At 64.3% G+C, this 17,274-nt stretch overlaps 1 protein-coding gene across 1 annotated transcript; it reads left to right on the top strand.

Annotated features, from left to right (window-relative positions):
- Window positions 1–4,698: 4,698 nt before the first annotated feature.
- Window positions 4,699–11,353, top strand: KLHL30 (kelch like family member 30). Its single transcript, XM_056108376.1, has 7 exons — window positions 4,699–5,478; window positions 6,884–7,019; window positions 8,413–8,499; window positions 9,155–9,310; window positions 9,466–9,654; window positions 10,601–10,746; window positions 11,095–11,353. The coding sequence occupies exons 1-7, from the start codon at window positions 4,705–4,707 to the stop codon at window positions 11,344–11,346; spliced, it is 1,740 nt and encodes a 579-aa protein (XP_055964351.1). The 5' UTR covers window positions 4,699–4,704; the 3' UTR covers window positions 11,347–11,353.
- The last annotated feature ends 5,921 nt before the right edge of the window (window positions 11,354–17,274 follow it).

The following is a 17,274-nucleotide window of genomic DNA, read 5'->3' on the forward strand; positions in this document are numbered from 1 at the left end:
GGATGCTGGGCTGGGACCGGAGCCTCCTCATGCCCCAGGCCCCTGGGACAGGCCAGTCCAGGGCCCCAAGGGGCTGCCTTGACCTCAGGGAGACTCCAGTGCCATCCACACTGATTCCAGGGACACGTCCAGGCCCTACCCTCCCAGGCCTGGTCAGCTTGTTTGTTCCAGGACAGTCCAGATTCTCTGGGGTCCTGGGTAGCAGCGCCCCCAGCGGCAGGGGTGGGTCCCGGCAGTTCCTGGGCCTGTTGGTGTCCCTGAGTCACCATCAGGCCAGCGCCATTTCTGCATCACTCTGTAGGGAGGTGACCAGCCCACTCCAGGCCTGCTGGTGCTGCAGCTGAGGGGGGTGGGGGGTCTCTCTCGGCGACCCCTAACTAGGTGCAGAACACAAAGAAGCCTGCATGGGAGGGCCGGAAAGCAATCCCCTCAGCATTGCAAATGTGGGGGGAAGCGCCAGGTCCGTGCAGCCACGAGCAGAGGTGGCTGAGGGGTGCCCCTCCTCCCAGGTGCTCAGCCAGCCCCACCTACCCCCAGCCTCACGCCCCACAGTGTGGAAGGACCCTTGCTCTCTGCCACCCAGTCTGGCAGCGCCTCCATCCTCCTCTGCCCTGGGAGGAGACCCCTGGGCCAGTGAGGTGAGGACACCAAGGCAGAAGCCCCCCGAGGAAGTGCCGTGAGCTGGGGAAATGAGACCCCAAACGCGTGGGGTGTTTCCATGCAGCCAGTGACACCCGTGAGGCCCCAGAGACCTTCAGCGGACAGGACTGAGGCAGCTGGTGAGATAGGGAAGCACGTGGGGCCTGGAGGGGTGCCCTCACCCCGCTCGCTCTGCCCGGCAGGACAGGCTGCAGCGAGGATGCCTGAGCTCTCTCACATGCCAGCCGGAAGTGCAGGGAAACGTGTCCTGGGGCCGGAGCCATGGCCCAGCGGGGAAGGCGCCGGCCTTGCACGCAGCCTACCTGGGCCCATCCCTGGCATCCCCGACGGTCCTTCAGGCCCCAGGAGTAATTCCTGCCCACAGAGCCAGGAGAGTCCTCCGAGCACCCCTGGGTGTGGCCCAAAATCCAAAACCACAACTACAACCAAAACCCCCAACCTCTGTCCTGGCTGTGTGTGTGGGAAACTTGGGGGAGGGGGTCCAACCTTGTACTCCCACCCCCTCTTCCCGATAACTATCAGGCAGAACAGGAGGTGGTGGGGACAAAAAGAAGTTGCAAACCAGACATGCAGGCCTGGTGGGCAGAAGGCCTGGATTTGGTCCCGAGCACCACTGCCAGAGCAATAACAAATAAAATCAGGGGTCACCAAGCACAGCAGGGAGGCCGGGCGAGGGTTCAGCAGTAGAGCACACGCTGCACGTTTGTGAGGCCCTGGGATCCATCCCCAGCACCACAGAAGTAAAACAACACAGAGGGTGGGCCGTTCCCTAACTTGGTGATGTCACTCTCCCTGTTGGCACATGGTGACATGCTCTTGGGGTCATGGTCCCTAAAGACACACCCTGCATGTCCCTGGAGAGGTACCGAGATGCCACTCCCGCTGCCCTGGTGACATCACATCCACTCCACCGCGTGCACAGCAGACATGTGAGCTGGGGGCGGGGAACACGATGGCAGTCACAACACCCCGAGGACACAGAACAGGGCACCCGGGGATGCGAGCGATCCTTGTCCAAGGCAGCACCCAGTGGCTGAGCTGGTCCCAGCCTGGGTCGCGTTTCCTAGACTGGCAGCCGCCTCGTCCCCTGGGCCCATGCCAGCTCACTAAGCTCTGACCTCACCCTTACAGTTTGCCCTTCCCTGGCTCCAGGACATGGGGAGCGAGACCACCCATGGCAGGGGCTGATGCTGGACCCAGGGGGTGCCCAGATGCTTCCAGGGCAGGGCAAGAATCAGGGATGGACCCCCAACTAGGGGCTCATTGCCATCCTGAGAGCTGACGGGCTCCTGCACAAGCCCTTGGCACTCAGGGGGGTCTCTGGGCTGGGCCCGGCTTTCAGGGCCCCTTGGGGTCACGTGCCCTGGCCAGGAATGAGGGCTGCCTGTGCTCTGAGAACTCCCTGCCCTCCCTCTGGGGTCCCTGGGAACAAACCCCAGTGAGGAAGACCCCACTGGACATCTCCCCTCGAACCCGCAGGCCCACGGCTGGAACTATGCTCTGGACATTGGCATGAGGAATACCAGGACCCACCCCAGGGCTCCCTGCAGGCCTTGCTTCCCCTCTCCCCACTCCTGGGGCCCCCCGCCGGCCCACCAGGGCGCCAGGCCAGAGCCATGGAGTCAGGCGCGAGGGCTCTGGGTATTTTTAGGTGCCCCCATTTCTTCATGTCTTTGACACCCAAGACTTGGAGCCACCAGGAAGTCCGAGGCCAAGGCAGCCTAGGGAAGACGGAGCCCCAGGGCTCGGCATCCTCGTCCCCCGCCTGGCGGCACCTGGCGCCCCTCACCTTTGACTCCCCTTTTCCACCACTCTCCCGCCCCCACGGACCCCAGATTTCAAAAGCACCCGCAGTTCTTTTGCTATTTCATCTTTCCTTGGGCCGCTCAAGCTACTCAGTGGCCTTGGGGTACCAGCAGCTCTCAGGAGCTTTGCCCGGGGGTCTCCGGGGCTGCACCCTGTGATGCTCTGGAGGACGGTCACGTGCTGCAGGAGTCGAGCCTGGTTGGCACGGGGGTCCCCACCTCCCTTTGCTGATGTTCCTGTGGGGGTTCACGCATGCCTGGGCGTGGTGTTCCCACCTTTAGCGTGGTGCTCACTGGACTTCAACCCTCTCTGTGGAGTTCAGATACCTGTGTTCTGCAGAGTGAGGGTCACCCACAGCAAGGATCCAGCTCCACCCATGGGGTACACGGGGACGTGGGGGACACGGCGCCAGGCACTCTGGCATGAGCTTCCTACAGGCCAGACCACTGCATTTCTTCACAGCAGAGAAGTACTCAAGAGCCTACCCATGACCACGGGGGGTGCAGCAGGAGTGGGGACTGGCCCCGAGGCTCCAGAGAAGCCCCCTGGGCCCCTCTTGCAGGTGAAGTAACAAGATTAAGTGACACCATGCCCAGGAATGCACCTGTTGTCGCTGGCCTGGCAGCGGGTCCCGGGCCCTTACCCGATAGTGACGTGGCCAGCGTGGGCCTCAGAGTGACAGGCGGGAGGCAGCCCCACCCCCGGCGCAGACAGATGCTAAAAATACCTCTTGTCCACGTGGCCCCCTGGCCAGTCCAGCAGGCCTGGTGTCCCTCATAGCCAGGAACGCAGCCGGAATCGTCAGCTACGGGGCCAGGACTGATCGAGAGGTAGGGCAGGGGCCCGAGGAGGAGGGGCCGGGCAGGGGGCAGTGGAGGAGGGATAGGATGTTGGCAAGAGACCCCCACACCAGCCAAGCCAGACGCTCAGAGAGGGGCCTGAGGGACCCCCACTGTCCTGCTGCGGCATGGATGTGCGCCACATGTCTGCACACAACCCCAGCGGGCAGCTGCGTCCAGTCAGTACGGAGATGTCCCTCGCAGGCTCAGCTCCGCACAGCCCTGCAGCCGGACACCCCACGCCCCAGCCTACACAGGAGTCAGTGGTTGTGGGGGCACACAGGGCTGTCCGGCACCAATGCCCACAGGCTCTCTGCCAGCTGTCACCGCTGGCCTGGGGTGGCAGAATGAGAGGAATGTGCAGGCGTGGTGGCCGTTACATCATTTCCTGTCCTCCTGCCTGCCTTCAGCCTGGCCCGGAGCCTCCTCAGTAGGGGCCACTCTGGTGGGGCGGGGGGTGGCCTGGCCTGGTCAGTTCTGAAGCCCCTCCGTGGGATCCTGGGCACTTGCTCTGCAGGACAGAGGGGAACTCACGGCCCCCACGTTGACCTGGTGAGGTTCATCAGGCTCTTTAAGGGGCCCGAACACAGTGGGGGGTGCTATGGGGGAGGGGGCACGGCAACATGGCCTTCACAGCCTCTGCTTGCGCCCCCTAGTGGGACTGCTTCTGTAAGACCTCTCTGCAATGTTTTTAAATTTTGGGACCACATTGGCAAAGTGCTCGGGGCTTACTCCTGGCTCTGCACTCAGGAATCATTCCTGTTGATTGATGCTCAAGGAACCACGTGGGCTGCCAGGGACTGAACCTGGGCTGGCCGCATGCAAGGCAAATGCCTTCCCGCTGCAGTGTCACTGCGGTCCCTGCTCAGAATTTTGATTCCTCCTTCCTTGGGCTGAAAGGCTGGAGCTGGTCACCTAAGACAGGCACAGTCACACCCAGGGATATCACTGCCTGGGTGGGTTCCCAGCCACGTGCACGCTGGGTCAGAGCATGTGCCCACCTCCTTGGCTGGACAAACATGTGTGCCCCCCAAAGAAGGTGCTACATGCCCACCAGGGATGCCGGGTCCTGGCCCGCCTCAGTCTGCAGAGAAGGGAAGCGGGAACAGATCAGTCCGTGGTGCCCCAAAGTCACAAAGGTCAAGGCTCTGAGCGGCCTCGGATGTCATTGGGTGGGTTCTGGGGCAGGAAGTTCTCCTGGGCAGCCTTGGGGCTGGGGTCCCCGGGACCTGGGGTCTGCTCTGGTGAGCCCAGAACAGCTGGTGGGGGCAGGGCTGGGCTCGCTGGTGAGCCCCACACCCACTTCCAGCCAGGCCTGTCCCCTCTGCTAGCTGGTCAGGGCACAGGGTCCTCAGCACCCGCTACACAGAGCGTCTCTCCCCAGGCGCCCCGCAGAACCATGGTGCGGACCACGGAAGACCTCCACTTCCAGCTCCCATCCCACGCGCAGGACATGCTGGATGGCCTGCTGCAGCTCCGCACGCAGCCCAAGCTGGCCGACGTCACCCTGCTGGTGGATGGCCAGGAGCTGCCCTGCCACCGCGGCCTCCTGGCACTCAGCAGCCCCTACTTCCACGCCATGTTCACGGGCGACTTCGCCGAGAGTTTCTCGGCACGCGTGGAGCTGCGGGACGTGGAGGCGGCCGTGGTGGGGCAGCTGGTGGACTTCGCATACACGGGCCGGCTGACGGTGACACAGGCCAACGTGGAGGCGCTGACCCGCACGGCTGCACGCCTGCAATTCCCGGCCGTGCAGGAGGTGTGTGGCCGGTACCTGCAGCAGCAGCTGGATGCCGCGAACTGCCTGGGCATCTGGGAGTTCGGGGAGCAGCAGGGCCTCCTGGGGGTGGCCTCCAAGGCCCGGGCCTTCCTGCAGGAGAACTTTGAGGCCGTGGCCCAGGAGGACGAGTTCCTGCAGCTGACCCCCGACCGCCTGTCCACGTGTCTGACCAGCGACCTGCTCCAGGCACAGCCAGAGCAGAGCCGTCTGGAGGCCCTGCTGCGCTGGGCACGCCACGACCCGCAGGCCCGGGCCCAGCACCTGCCCCTGCTGCTGAGCCTGGTGCCCCTGGATGCGCTGCCCACACCCTGCATGCAGCAGCTGCTGGCCACAGAGCCGCTGATCCGAGCATCGGAGGCCTGCCAGGCTGCCCTGTCGCAGGACCACAGTGGGGTGAGTATGGACTGGGATGCTAAGCTGGGCTGTCCTCCCCGGGTGCACCGGGAGGAGACTCAATCATTCCCATCCCCTGACTCAGGGGAGCAGGGGACCAACCTGGACCCTCACATAAAGCAGCACGAGAAAGACCAGCACTGGGTGAGGCAGCCTCCAAGGGTGGACAGTCAGGGAGGGCTCCCTGAAGGAGGCAGCAACTGCGCTATTCCCCTGATGAGGAAAGAAACCAGGAAGATGGGCATGGGGCAGAGAAGGACAAAGGGCAGAGAAGGGCATGGCCGCCAGCTACCACCCACCTCTCCCGAAGCCACTCAAGTGTTGATGGGGAGCTGTGAGCCAGGAGGGTTTTGGGGTCCAGGAGCTGACCAGCCAGAGTGTGGCCATGAGTCAGTCCGTCTGCTGGCGGGCAGACGCTCAGGCCTGGGAGGGCTCCAGTGGTGCATGCAGCCACATACCTGCTGATCCCTGCCAGGGTCCAGCCCTGTACCTCCGAGCCACCAGGCACGGCGGGTCCCTGGCTCAGGGCCTCCCAGACCAGGGCTTATGCCCTGACTTGGGTCGTTTCTGCTGGTCCTGGGGGCAGGCATGGGGGGGCATGTGTTGCCTGGAGCCAGACTCTGGGGTCTGGACCCCCCAAACACCGTGGTTGCTGGGAGGGGAGCAGCACCCACAAACTTGCTACCCGCTCCCAGGCTGTTTGTCAGCATGAGTGCCCTAGAGTCCACACACCACAGCATACATACGCCACAGAGCACACATAGCACGGCACATACATGCCCTGGGGCACACATGCCACAAAGCATATACATATGTGCCATAACAATATGTGCCACAAAGCACATACATGCCACAGAGCATACATGCGGCACAGAACACACATACCACGGCACACACATTACAGCTCATACACACCACAGTGTATACACGCACGCCACAGAACACATACCCCACAGCACACACGTGTCCCATAGCACACGTCAAAACAGACGTGTGTGCAATGCACATACACATGTGCACACTGAAACTTGTGTCCCACATACATGCCCAGCACAAGGCCTCACTCAGACCTGCCACTGCCCCCAAATATCAGCAAACCTGCCCAGAGACACCTGAGCCAGGAGACATTTAATAGGCAGAAGTGCCATGTTCAAAAGGGAGCCGGGGGCTGGGCAGTCAGACCATGGGCAGATGCCCGGTTTGTACCCAGCCGACCTGGGTTCAATCTCAGGCACCCCACACGGTCCCCAGCAATGTGGATTGATCCTTGAGCTCAGAGGCAGGAGTAATCCCCCCCGAACATCACTAGCTGTGACCCCAAAACAAAACAAACCCAAGAGGAATGTCTTGAGGCTGCCCCAGGGCCCCACTCTGTCCTGCCCTCTGACCCCCACCCCTACCCCAGGAGCTGCTGGCGCTCCCGCAGAAGCTGGAGGAGGTCCTGGTGGTGGTGGGCGGCCGCGCACTGGAAGAGGACGACGAGGGCACCCAGGAGCCTGCCCCCCACCTTGGCAACTTCGCCTTCTATCACCCCAAAGCCAGTGAGTCCCCCTCCCAAGTCATGGGTGGGGACAAGCAGGGGCCAGAACTGAGGAGAACCGTGAAGCTCTAGGGCTGAGAATGGCAACCTCCCCCCGCCACAGCCCCCTGTTCACCCCCAGGAAGGAGCCACTGCCCGTCCTTCATGGGGGGACCCTGGGCCCAGGGCACGTGGCTGCCTCCACTTCCTCTTGGCACCCTCTCCCTGTGCCCCCCACGGGATCACGTCTGTGTGGGGGTGGCAAGGGGTGCATGGAGCCTGAGGGAGCCGGCGCCAATCCCAGAGGTGCGCACCGCAGCTGTGTGCAGCCATCCGCTTGCTGGGCGGGGAGGTGGGGGCCACACACTGCCAGAGGTGACTCAGGTCCCTGGCAATCCCAGGAAGGGGAAGCAGAGTGACAGAGACCGTGGCAGCGGGGCTGACTGGGGTCCACCCCGCGGCTTCAGCACCATGCATACAAGCCAGCCTGGCTGGCTGGCTCAGGGCTGACGGGGGGGGGGGGGGGGGGGGGGGGGGGGGCTTAGGGGCTGACGTCGGGGAGGCACTGTGCTGACTAACTCCAACCAGCAGGGGACTTCTGGCAGCTGTCCCCACTTGGTGACACAAGCATGAGTCAGGGGGACATGTCCTGCCCAGCGTGCCAGAAAACTCCCAAAAGCAACCTTCCCAGAGGCACCTCAGGTCTGGGTCCCCACAGACTCCACACACCCCAACAGATTGCCTTATAGGACCTCAACGTCCACGCTGAGTGGGTGCCCCATTTGGATTCTTCTCGAACCATCGTCTCACCTTGCCTCAGTTTACCCCACAGCTTCAAGATGGCCAGTTTGTCAGGGACTCTGGCCCAGCAGTAGCCACTCCACAAGACAGCACTCATCATTCCACGTAGCGCTGACCCCTTCTGCTGAGGGGGAAACTGAGGTTGGGACATGAACCAACCTGGTATACGCACCCCTGTGGGGTCTGCTGCGGGGGCAGAAGCTGGCACAGCTGTAGGCACCTGCCCACATGCCCCAGCCTGGTTTGATGCCCCCACCACAAGGTGCCCTACGCCTGGCTGGGTGCAGCCCTGAGGGCCCTGGTGCCGCTGGCTCTAGGCAGCAGGGTCACCTCAGAGCCCCGCGGGGACAGCAGCTGGGACGACCGAGAATCACGGAGGCGGGATCCTGAACGCCTCTCGGGTGCACCCTCAGAAATAAGAAAATCGCCCGAGACCCCTGTCAGCTCTCCCCATCCAGCCCTGTCAGCCTCGGTCACGGTCGGCGGGTCAGCAGCAGAGTGTGCCCAGGGTTGTTCTGGTGTCACTCCAGCTCTGCAGCCAGTAAAGGCCCTGCCTTGGGAGTGGGAGGGCAGGGGTGGTCCCAGCTCGTCCCCCACGCCTGCCCTCCCCCCAGAGAACTGGATGGCGCTCCCCGACTTCCCTGACTACCACAAATGGGGCTTCTCCGTGGCGGCGCTCAACAACCAGGTCTACGTCACAGGTAGGCAGGTGGCTCCCCCACGACCCCCACTCCTGACCCTTCCAGAACCTTCCAGACTCTTCCACCAAGGAAACATGAAACCTCCTGGGTTACCTGTGGGTGCAGCCTGTGTGCCCGGACCCCAGAGCCTCTCTGAAGAGTGAGGCGGAGGGGCGTCTCTGAGGGGATGGGACCGTAAGGCCTCTAGGAAGGATGGTGGGGGGTGTCTGAGGGAACGGGGTGTCGGGATTCTGAAGGGATGGGGCGGTGGAGCGACTCTGAGGGAACAGGGCGGTGGGACTCTGAAGGGATGGGCAGGGGGCCGTCTCTGAGGGAACAAGGGGGGGCTGAACTCCCTGAGGAAAGGGGGGGTGGGGCTCTGAGGAACGGGCAGTGGGGGCCTCTCTGAAAGAAGGGGGGGGGGGGGCGTCTCTGAGGCAGCAGGGGATGAACTCTGAGGGACGGGCGGGGGCGTCCCTGAGGGAAGAGCCTGTGGGGAGTATCTGAGGGAGCAGGCGGGGGGCTCTCTGAAAGAACGGGGGATGAATTCCTGAAGGACGGGGCGTCTCTGAGGGACGGGGCGAGGGAATGAACTCCTGAGGTCGGGGCGGGGGTCCCGTCAGCCTGGCGGGAAGAGCCCTGAGCAGGCGGCGCCCCTCCCTGCCCGACCCCGCAGGCGGGTCCCGCGGCAGCCGCACCGACACGTGGTCGAGCGCCGAGGCCTGGCGCTTCCCGCTGCAGGAGGGCGCGTGGCGGCCCGCGGCGCCCATGCTCAAGGCCCGCACCAACCACACGAGCGCGGCGCTCAACGGGGAGATCTACGCCGTGGGCGGTGAGCCAGGGCCCCGGCCCCGACGCGTCCCGCCTGACTCCCCCCCCCCCCCCCGCTCCCCGCGGACAGCGCTTCCCCCGTGGGCGCCCCCACCCCCTCTGGGCCCTCCTCAGGCCCCGGACCGGGCTCCACCGCGCTCCCCCACCCCGCCGCAGGCACCACCCTGGACGTGGTGGAGGTGGAGCGCTACGACCCCTACACGGACGCCTGGACGCCCGTCAGCCCCGCGCTCAAGTACGTCAGCAACTTCGCCGCCGCCGGCTGCCGCGGCCGCCTCTACCTGGTGGGCTCCAGCGCCTGCAAGTACAACGCGCTCGCCCTGCAGAGCTACCACCCGGCCACCGGTGCGCCTCGCGGGAGGGCGGGCGAGGGCCGGGGCGGGGCCACCTCACCCGGCACGCCCTGGGGCGGGGCCAGCCCCACCACCACGTGCCGGGGGCGGAGCCGAGGGCCGGGGCGGGGCCACCTCACCCGGCACGCCCTGGGGCGGGGCCACGCCCACCACCACGTGCCGGGGGCGGAGCCGAGGGCCGGGGCGGGGCCACCTCACCCGGCACGCCCTGGGGCGGGGCCACGCCCACCACCACGTGCCGGGGGCGGAGCCGAGGGTCGGGGCGGGGCCACCCTCACCCTCACCCGGCACCTGCTGGGGGCGGGGACACGCCCACCACCACGTGCCGGGGGCGGGACCACACGCAACTCACGTGGTGGGGCGGGGCCACCAGCAACCCGCGTGCCAGGGGCGGAGCCAGACGAGACTGGGGTCTCCTCATCCCCAAGTGCTGGGGGCGGGGCCTGCACGCAACCCCAGGTGCTTACAGGGCCTCTGGGCCACGCTCAACCGACAGGCCGGGGGCGGAGCCATTGCTCTCCACGTGCTGGGAGCGAGACCACACGCAACTCACGTGATGGGGGCGGGGCCACGCTCATCCGACATGGCTGGGTGCCTCGCTCACCCGCTCACCCGATATGCCGGGGGCAGAGCCATGGGCGGGGTCACGCTCACCCCCACGTGCCAGTCTCCCCTGCACGCAGCAGCTCCGCCCCCGGACCCAGGTGCTCACAGACCCACGGGAGTGAGTGGAGCCCATCAGGGGTGGAGGCCGGGCCCTGGGTGGGGCGGGGCCCTGGGTTTGAGCGGCCTTGGCCCAGCCTGGAGGTGCGGGCTCAGGGAGTGCCCAGGAGCAGGGGGGCTCAGAGCCCCAGGTCCTGGCTGCTGCCTGGCGCGGGGCCTCCCCGGGGCTCCGGCCCTGCGGTCAGTGGGGCGCCCCCGCCCCCGTGTCCCCGCAGACTGCTGGAACGTGATCGCGTCGCCCTTCCTCCCCAAGTACGTGTCGTCTCCGCGCTGCGCGGCGCTGCAGGGGGACCTCTACCTGCTCGGGGACAACAGCAAGAAGGTCTACGTGTACGACCCCGAGGCCAACCTGTGGCAGAAGGTGGGCCTCAGCCCCCGTGCGGGCCGGGAGGGGCCGGGGGCGGGCCGGCCACAGCCCTGGCCTTTCCCCGTTTCTTCCAAACGCGGCCCAGCCCCGAGAGTGGCCGCCCAGCTGCCCGCTGGCGTCAGTGCTCGGCTGACCACAGAGCAGGTGCAGGGTGGGGTCAGCCCAGGCGCGCCCAGCCTGCCCCCACCCCGACTCGGAGAGCGCCGGGGGTCTGGGAGCGCGGGACGGGGACAGGAAGCCCCGTGGGAGGCGCAGGCTGGAGAGGGGGCGCATGTCCTGGGGGGTGTCGGGCGGCCCGCCTGTCCCTCCCGCCGTATCCCGGACACCGCCCGTGGCCCGCAGGTGCCGCCTCTGCACAGCCTGCACGAGAACGGGGCGCTGGTGCCCCTGGGTGACCGGCTCTACGTGACCGGGGGCCGCTGGCAGGGCCTGGAGGGCGACTACCGCGTGGAGATGGAGGCCTATGACCGCGGGCGCGGCGTCTGGGTGCGCCACGGCGCCCTGCCCCGCCTCTGGCTCTACCACGGCGCCTCCACCGTCTTCCTGGACGTCTGCAAGTGGACACAGCCCTTCCGGGCCCACCAGGAGCCCTGACTGCGGGGCCGCCCTCTCCCGTCCGGCCGAGCTCCCACCCCGCCCCTGCGGCCTCACCCCCCTTCCTCCTGTGCGTGGTCCCCCGCCACACCCGGGAGGGCTTGAGGGAGCAGTGGTCAGGCTCTGCAGCTGCTGGCCCGCGCCACCAGACCAGGGACAAGGCTACAAAGACCTATGGGCGGGGCTAGGAGACCGGGGGCGGGGCTATGAAAGATCTATGGGCGTGGCCAGGCGTCCGTGGGCGGGGCTGGGAGAACGGGGCGGAGCCAAAGAGCCCCAGGGCGGGGCTAGGAGCGATCTAGGGCTGTGACCAGTGGCCCATAGGTAGGGGCTAGAGGCCAGGGGCGGCGCTGAGCCGTCTGAGGCTTCAGAGGGCCAGGAGAACTTTTGCGGGGAGCCTCCCTACAGGTGGGCGGACCCTGCGGGCTCCTCAGGTGCCCTTTGGAGGACTGCACCAAAGCAGGTAGAACTGAGCTGCACCCTGGGGGTGGCGCGCGTGAGCCCCTCTGCTCTCTGCAATCTGCCCTGCGTGCTGGCGCGGGCAGCAAATGCTCCTCGGACTCGATGATGACCCCCGGAGGGCGGCACCCACAGACACACTGGGAGGAGGTTCTTCTGTCTGTGGGGCTGGGAGTGAGGGTTGCCAAAGGCTCCCGGCAGGGGTGCAGGAAGGGGTGCCCTGGCCAGGAGCTCCGTTTCCTGAGCAATTTGCTTCCATTAACGTCCTGCGGGCTCAAAGATCTCCTGGGCAGGGGCACCCGGCTGGACCTCAAGGCACAGCCACTGCGCTAGGACCAAGAGCCAGCAGATCCCCGTCCCCCCGCCTGGGCAGGACCAGTGGGAACCCAGCAGTGTCAGAGAGCCCAGCCCTGCTCTCTACCCCACACAGGGCTGCATGAGTAAACGTGGGGTCGTGAAAATGATGTGTTTGGAAATAAATTTCTTTATGGTTTACTGTCAGCTTTTGGTTCACAGACCAGTTTCGTGGGCCTCATGCTCCTGGGTCGTGCAAACGTTCCTGGGTGGCGGTCACCAGGGGACCTGTAAGAAGTCCTGTTTTCTTTATTTTTTTTTACGTGTGCCACTCCAGACAGTGCTCAGGGCTCACTCCTGGCAGGGGGACCATGTGAGATGCCAGGGATTAAACCTGGGCCAACAGCGTGCAAGGCAAGTGCCCTAGCTGCTGTCCTGTAGCTCGAGTGGCCAGGGGGGTGTGGTGTGTGAAGACGGCTTGTGAACAGCATAGGCTGACACACCATCTCCGGCCTCCAGGTCAGACACCACCAAACGCGCTAAACAAACATGAAGGTTCTCTTCCCCATGAGGTGAACTGGTGCACCTAGTCCACCCTCCTCCCTTACCACATGGGGGGGGGGGCTCATCTGTGCTAGATGCAAAGGGAAAGGGCGACTGGAATGTGCCAAGTGGGGTGTCCAGGTCCCAGCAGACAAGATGAGGCCCCCAACTGGCCCCTCAGCTCCCCAGGCCCGGGCCAGCCTCCAGCCTGCCACTAGCCACGGTTTCTAAAACTCCCAGGGGAGGCCCACAGTGGTCACGTACCACGTACCAGGCAGGGCTGTCCACGGGCGGCCCCCGTCCCAGACAGTAGTGCGCATGCTCCGCTGAAGGGGGCTGCCACCATGCATCTCCTGGCCCCTGGGTCTGGTGCATGGAGCGCGGATGAGGCAGTTCTCACAGTAGCTCCCTCAAAGCTACCTGGCTGTGGGCACCAGAGAGGGGACAATCAGGGCCAGGGGCTGGGGACTTTCGTCCCAAGCACAGCAAAGAATCAGGTTCTGAAGCCAGGGCAAGGCAGGCTGACTTGGGCTTGGCACACAGGGGCCTGGGGTCGATCCAGTACCACACAGTTCCTGAGCACTGTTGGGTGCAAGGGAGGGTGGGTTCTTGGAGCCGGGGACCAGGGGCAGAGCATGTGCTCTCTATGCACTCGGCCCGTTCTCTCCCTGGTGACCCCCACCAAAATGCCCAAATGTGGTGCTTACAACTGGCCAACCTGCCCCCAAATCTACCCTCACCCCAGTGTTAAGAGATGGTACCAAGACTAATAGGGCCAACCGAAGCACAAAATTTGTAAGTCTGCAACTGTACCTCATGGTGTCTCACTAATAAAATTATAAAAAAAAAAAAAAAGACTAATAGGGCCAGAGAGAAAGCCCAGCAGGAGGGCGCTGGCCTTGCATGTGGCCAGCCTGGGCTTGATCCCCGGCACCCCATCAGGTCCCCTGAGCTCCGCCAGGAGAGATCCTTGAGCACAGCTGGGTTGGCCCAAAACCAAGCCAAGCCCCCTCGTAACTGCCCAATGATTGGATCCACGGAGAAGATAGCAGAACATCACACAGGGGCCTCTGGGTAGGAGGAAGACCCCCATTCCCCCACAGCCACTGCCACCCCAAACGGGGCCTCTGAGGGCTGTGACGCCTGCGCAGTCTGTGGGTCCCTGGTGCCACCAGCCTCAGCTGCAAGACAGGCCTGATGCCTCCTAGTGGGGCCGAGATTGCCCCCATCTGTGTGTGCCCTGGGGTGACCCACAGGGCAGGGCTGGTGCCAGAGGGCCCTGCCCGCCCAGTCACACAGTTTGTGGGTTCCAATGTGGCCCCAGTCTCCCTGAGGCCGCACCAGTTCCATGACGTCATTACTGGAGAGGAGTGCAGCGGGGACAGCTTGGTGGCAGCATGTCTCAGGCAGCTGGAGCGCCTCCTGCAGGCAGGGATGACCACCGCTCACTCAGCGATTCAGCAGTCGCCAAACCCAAGGGTGGCCTTGATGAAGAAAGGGCCCACCCGGGGTCAGCACAGCGGGCAGAGCGCTTCTCTTGCAAGGGGTCCACCTGGGTTTAACGCCCAGCACCGAATATGGTTCCCTGAACCCACCGGAGTGATCCCTGAGCACCGAGCCAGGCTAGAAAGCCCTGAACACTGCTGAGTATGGCCAAAAAAAACCCCAAACTTGCCTTAAGCAGATTTTAGTGGGTGGGCCACACCCAGAAGTGCTCTGGGGACCCGTGGTGCAGGCTTGAGCTGGCCTTCTGCCTGCGGACACCTTCAAGCCCCCATGGCCATGATTGGACCTTCCTTATTTCTTGGCAGAGTTTGAGATGCTGGGGTTGTGTAGATGTCTGCCGGCTGACAGGGTCACAAGTGGAGTCTTTTGTCCCCTGTCTTGGCACTGGCTTCTTCTGCGGGCCCATCTCCTGGGCACCTGGTTCACAGCACCTTCCCCACCAGCCCATACCATCTCTGTGTCATCTCTGGCCCGTGGCAGCGGTGGATGCAGTTGGGTCTGGGGGCCCAGCCTGACCCTCTTTGGCCGCAGCTCCCTGGAGGCCGTCATGGGCCTGGGCAGCAGTGCCAAGAGGGTGTTGGACCTACAGGTGTGTGGGTTGCGGGAACACAGGGCCATTGCTCAGCCTGGCTCTGCCCTCTCTGGCTCTACACCCCCCCCCCCGAATTGCTCCTGTGAGGCGGTCCCCAGTTTCAGATTCCTTGGGGGATGTGAGGGGACAGGGTGAGGCTCAGGACGCCTGGACGTGTCATTTCCTGCACAAACCCAAGCAACTGCCCTCCTGGCCCTGGCAGCAAAGGCCAAGGCCGGCCAGAGCATGAGGCAAAGGTGGGAGCAGAGTGGAGCCTGGCCCGTGCGTCAAAGATCACTGGTCTCTGGCTCCTGCTGCCTGCTCTGAAGACATGCCCGTAGGTGCACGAGAAGTCTGGGTGCCAAGTGCAGAAGAGACCAGAGGGTTGTGTGGTCCTGTGAGAGGGCGGGGAGGGGCACTGGAAGACTCCTGGCCACGGGGGAGGAGGCCGGGGGGAAACGGCGGCAGAGTCAGGGCTGACAGGGCAGGCCACCTCCGTCTTCCTGGACAGCAGTGGCTACTCCCTCACCCCCTCCCCGTCAGCTGTCCTGGGCAGCCCTGCCAGGCCCTGCCAGCTCTGGCTGCTGTGAGTGGTAGCGGCCACATGCAGGAGAAAGCATGCTGAGCAGGTGACCTGCAGATGATGCGCAGGAGCTGGGGACTTGGTTGGGGCTCAGAGCAGAGTCCTAGCTGCAGTCTCGCACCCTCCTCACCCGTGTGCATGATGAGGGGCCGATGTCAAGCTGGTGGTCTCCGCCTGGGTGGTGGGGCCATGCAGGGACTGTGCTGGAGGGGGCTTCAGGGGCAGCTGTGGGAGTAAGGACAGCCCCCGAGGCTCACTGGCAGCAACCCCCTCTCCGGAGCCCTCTTCTAGACTAGCTTCTGCGCCCCCCAGTGCCTGGCAGATGAAGATGGCCTCCAGGACTGTCCTCCCATCTGACCCGGGGGTGGGGGGGCACAGGTGCACGCTGGAGCTGGCTGTCCCCGAGCAGAGGCTCCACCAGGGCCCCACTGCCTACCAAGGATGGCAGGCAATCACCCCAGCCACCGGCTCTCCCCCCCTCGCCCCCCGGGCCTCCAGGATGGCAACCCAGACCCACACACCCTGGAGCTGAAAGTAAACACCCCACCTGCAGACCTGAGCCCCTTCCAGCCAGAGTGCGCACCATGCCCAGGAGCCAGCCCCATCCCTGGCACCCACCCACCCACCCAGGAAGCACAGGCTGGCCCGGCGGCTCCGGGCACTGCAGCCCTCACTTGCATCTACGGACACGCAGACAGCGGCTTTCCTCGGAAATGCCACACATCTGTCTTCCCAGCATCAAGTGCCAGAAGCAGTTGTAGTAATAATTGTGCAGAGTGCCAGATGGGACATGCTTCTACCTGCTCCCAAGATGAAGTTCAAGAACTTGGTTGGGAAGATAGGACAGTAGTTAAGTCACTGGCCCTCCATGCAGCTGACCCGAGTTTGAGCCCCGGCACCCTGAGTATCCACCAAGCCCTACCAGGACTGATCCCTGAGCACTGCTGGGTGAGCTCCCCCCACCTCAGACATAAAAACCCCAAGGATGCGGCCAGACCCTGTTAAGGCGGTGGCAAGGGGGTATTCTGGGATTGCTGACAAAGGAGACGCGGTCACCATGGCCTGCAATGGACTGTGGGGAAGCTGCTTCCTGAATAAACCTTTCTCCCGACTTTGAGGTGCCAGGTTCTTTGCCTCAGTGAGGCCACCCTGGTACCCCGCGTCCTCAGCTGCACAGGACACAGGACCCGGCTGTTGTCCAGTGTTGCGGGGCAGGCGCCAGCAGCACCCACCAGCTTCCTCAGAAGCTGTGTGTCAGAGACCCGAGGGCAGGCGCAACACCGCAGCTTGACCCAAGGGTTGCAAGAGTGTGTTGTCAGCACAGGCTCATCTCGTCTTTACCTCAAGGCTCCCACCGGACGGGTCTTGCTTGAAGAGCCACCCCATCCTAGGCCGAACTGTGAATGCACAATCCTCACCGGGTTGGGTCGGAGGCCACATTGCGATGGCAGCAGTGTGCCCAACACAGGAACGCCTGGCCTCCAGAGTCCTCCACCAAGCTGCTCGCCACAGACCGAAGCAGTTGCTTGGAGCAGCTCTGCTGTCGGAGCACTACGCTCATGAGTCTCTTCTCTTTCCGCCACGGCGACCAACAGCTCAGGTTACTTATCTGTCTGGTGCCAATTTCCACCAGCTTCGTCTCAAGGGTCAAAAGGCGGAGGCAAGTGCCTGGGAATTCATCATCAAGCAGCAAGCTGGCCAGGGTGTCATTCCTGCCTACAACAAACAGTTTTATTCAGGGACTTGGGGCCATGCCTGGCAGAGCTTCCTCCCGGCTCTGCGCTCAGGGGTCACTCCTGGAAGGGTCCAGGGTCAGCCGGTGCCAGACGAGCACCCTCCCCACTGTACTAGTGCTCCAACCCCTTCCAGTGTACAGGTTTAATGAGGGAAGATCCAGTGCAAACATTCCAAAGCAAACAGGACTTCTCAAGGGCCCAAAATTGCTGAAAATGTGACCACTCAAGAGACTAGG

Source organism: Sorex fumeus, unplaced genomic scaffold (assembly GCF_029834395.1).
Source record: "Sorex fumeus unplaced genomic scaffold, SorFum_2.1 ptg000207l, whole genome shotgun sequence".
In the NCBI taxonomy this organism is placed as follows: Eukaryota; Metazoa; Chordata; class Mammalia; order Eulipotyphla; family Soricidae; genus Sorex; species Sorex fumeus.

Bases quoted from the DNA above. Each gene is read 5' to 3' on its own strand.
- KLHL30 (XM_056108376.1), top strand. From the start codon at position 4,705: ATGGTGCGGACCACGGAAGACCTCCACTTCCAGCTCCCATCCCACGCG. The intron at 7,020-8,412 runs GTGAGTCCCCCT...CCCTCCCCCCAG, and splicing joins CTTCTATCACCCCAAAGCCA to AGAACTGGATGGCGCTCCCC. The intron at 9,311-9,465 runs GTGAGCCAGGGC...ACCCCGCCGCAG, and splicing joins GGAGATCTACGCCGTGGGCG to GCACCACCCTGGACGTGGTG.